At 47.9% G+C, this 2,240-nt stretch overlaps 1 protein-coding gene across 1 annotated transcript in view; it reads left to right on the top strand.

Annotated features, from left to right (window-relative positions):
* The window catches only part of LOC140368977 (E3 ubiquitin-protein ligase TRIM21-like), a 1,892-nt gene extending 178 nt beyond the window's left edge, over positions 1 to 1,714 (top strand). The window contains exon 1 of the mRNA XM_072456158.1: positions 1 to 1,714. This exon is cut by the window's left edge and continues 178 nt beyond it. Coding sequence (XP_072312259.1) covers positions 1 to 1,442 — 1,442 coding nt within the window. The 3' untranslated portion in view covers positions 1,443 to 1,714.
* The last annotated feature ends 526 nt before the right edge of the window (positions 1,715 to 2,240 follow it).

The following is a 2,240-nucleotide window of genomic DNA, read 5'->3' as shown; positions in this document are numbered from 1 at the left end:
GAAGACCAAAGCTCAGCATCAACACACTGCTGCGAGGTCTGGTTTCAGAGGCTAAACTGGACAAGAACAAGAGCAGTTCTATGGACCACATGCCCGTCTTTAGTGAGGTCCAGTGTGACCTCTGTTCTGAGCCCAAGCTGAAGGCCCTGAAGTCCTGCCTGGTCTGTCTGTCCTCGTTCTGTGAGACCCACCTCCAGCCTCATCTCACAGTCTCTGGGCTGAAAAGACACCAGCTGATGGAGCCTGTGGAGAACCTGGAAGACATGATGTGTCCCACACACCAGCGCCCCCTGGAGCTTTTTTGTGGCACTGATGAGAAGATCGTGTGCATCACGTGCTCCGTTCTAGAGCACAAGAACCATGAGCTGTTGTCTCTGGAGGAGGCGTGTGAGAGCAGGAGGTCCTCTCTGCTGCACACTCAGGCTCAGAGCCAGCACATGGTGGAGCAGAGGAGGCTGAAGGTCCAGGAGATCCAGCGCTGTGTGGAGCTCAGTGACACAGAGGTCCACAGAGAGAGGGCTGTGGGGCTGCAGGCCTTCACTGATCTCATGCAGTCTGTTCAGAGGCGTCAGGACCGGTTCTTAGAGGAGCTGCAGGAGAAGCAGAGCCGGAGCCACAAACGAGCCCAGGAGCTGGTGCAGCAGCTGGAACAGGAGATCTGTGAGCTGGAGAAGAGCAGCACTGAGGCGGAGCGGCTCTCACGCTCTCAAGACCCCCTCCACTTTCTACAGAGCTGCCCTGCACTCACGCCCCCTGCTGGACTGAAGGAGTGGAGCAGTGTGAGCTTTGAGCCGGAGACGTGTGAGGGCAGTGCAGCCCGGGCTCTGTCTGAGCTGGAGAAACATCTCTCTGAAAACTTTAAGAAAGTGTTTAAAGCTGGGCTAAAGAGAGTGAAGCAGTTTGTGGTGAAGGTCACTCTGGATCCAGACACTGCTCATCCTCGGCTCGTTCTGTCTGAAGATCTCAAACAGGTTCATGACACTGATGTGTGGAAGAAGCTCCCAGATTCTCCTCTGAGGTTTGATACTGGTCCTAATGTTCTAGGAAAGCAGAGTTTCTCCTCAGGCAGGTTTTACTTTGAGGTTCAGGTCAAAGGGAAAACAGACTGGACTTTAGGAGTGGCCCAAGAGTCCATCAACAGGAAGGGAAAGTTCCCTCTGAGTCCTAAAAAAGGATTCTGGTGCATCATATTGAGAAACAAATATAAGTACAAAGCTTGTTCAGACTTTCTTGTCCCTCTGTCTGTGCAGCGAGCTCCTCAGAAGGTCGGGGTGTTTGTGGACTATGGTGAGGGTCTGGTCTCCTTTTATGATGCAGATTCTGCAGATCTTCTCTTCTCCTTCAGCAGCTGCTGCTTCAGAGAGAAACTGTTTCCATTTTTCAGTCCCGGTTTTAATACTGGAGGTTCAAACTCTGCTCCTCTGGTCCTCACTGCAGTTTAGACTTTCAGAGGTCAAAGTGACTAAAACAAGAATAAAAGTTCTGAACTTCAGTCAAATGTAACTGTGGAACCTTTTGACTCCATTTTGGACTGAAAGTACAAAGTTCTTCTCTTTATTGTTTCAGTTCTTTTGAAATGTCTGAAGCTTTATTTGAATCCTGTTCATGGTGACCTCCTGTGAGAGGGTTTTGGGTTCAAGTCTCGGCTTTGAGCAAACTAAATATTTGTATAAAAATGTCTAGAAATTAGGAAATGTTTTTAAAATGTTTAATCAAAATCTGAACTCTCCCTCACTTCATCTGTTTTTTCTTGTCGTCCATGTTGGCTTAAAGTCAGAGGTCAGAGGTCAGAGGTCAGGACAAACAGGGCGTTTTCACAAATAAAGGTCTAAACAAGGAATAAACCAGGATTAAACCAGGACTAAACCAGAACTAAACCAGAACTAAACCAGGTCTAAACCAGGACTAAACCAGAACTAAACCAGGACTAAACTGGGACTAAACCAGGACTAAACCAGGACTAAACCAGAACTAAACCAGAACTAAACCAGGTCTAAACCAGGACTAAACCAGAACTAAACGAGGACTAAACCGGGACTAAACCGGGACTAAACCAGAACTAAGCCAGGTCTAAACCAGAACTAAACCAGGACTATACAAGAACTTAACCAGGATTAAACCGGGACTAAACCGGGACTAAACCAGGACTAAACCAGGACTAAACCAGAACTAAACCAGAACTAAACCAGAACTAAACCAGGTCTAAACCAGGACTAAACCAGGACTAAACCGGGACTAAA

Source organism: Eucyclogobius newberryi, unplaced genomic scaffold (assembly GCF_026437365.1).
Source record: "Eucyclogobius newberryi isolate DKJ021-1_F unplaced genomic scaffold, fEucNew1.0.hap1 SCAF_20, whole genome shotgun sequence".
Classification (NCBI taxonomy): domain Eukaryota; kingdom Metazoa; phylum Chordata; class Actinopteri; order Gobiiformes; family Gobiidae; genus Eucyclogobius; species Eucyclogobius newberryi.
This window is presented reverse-complemented; position numbering and strand designations above follow the sequence as displayed.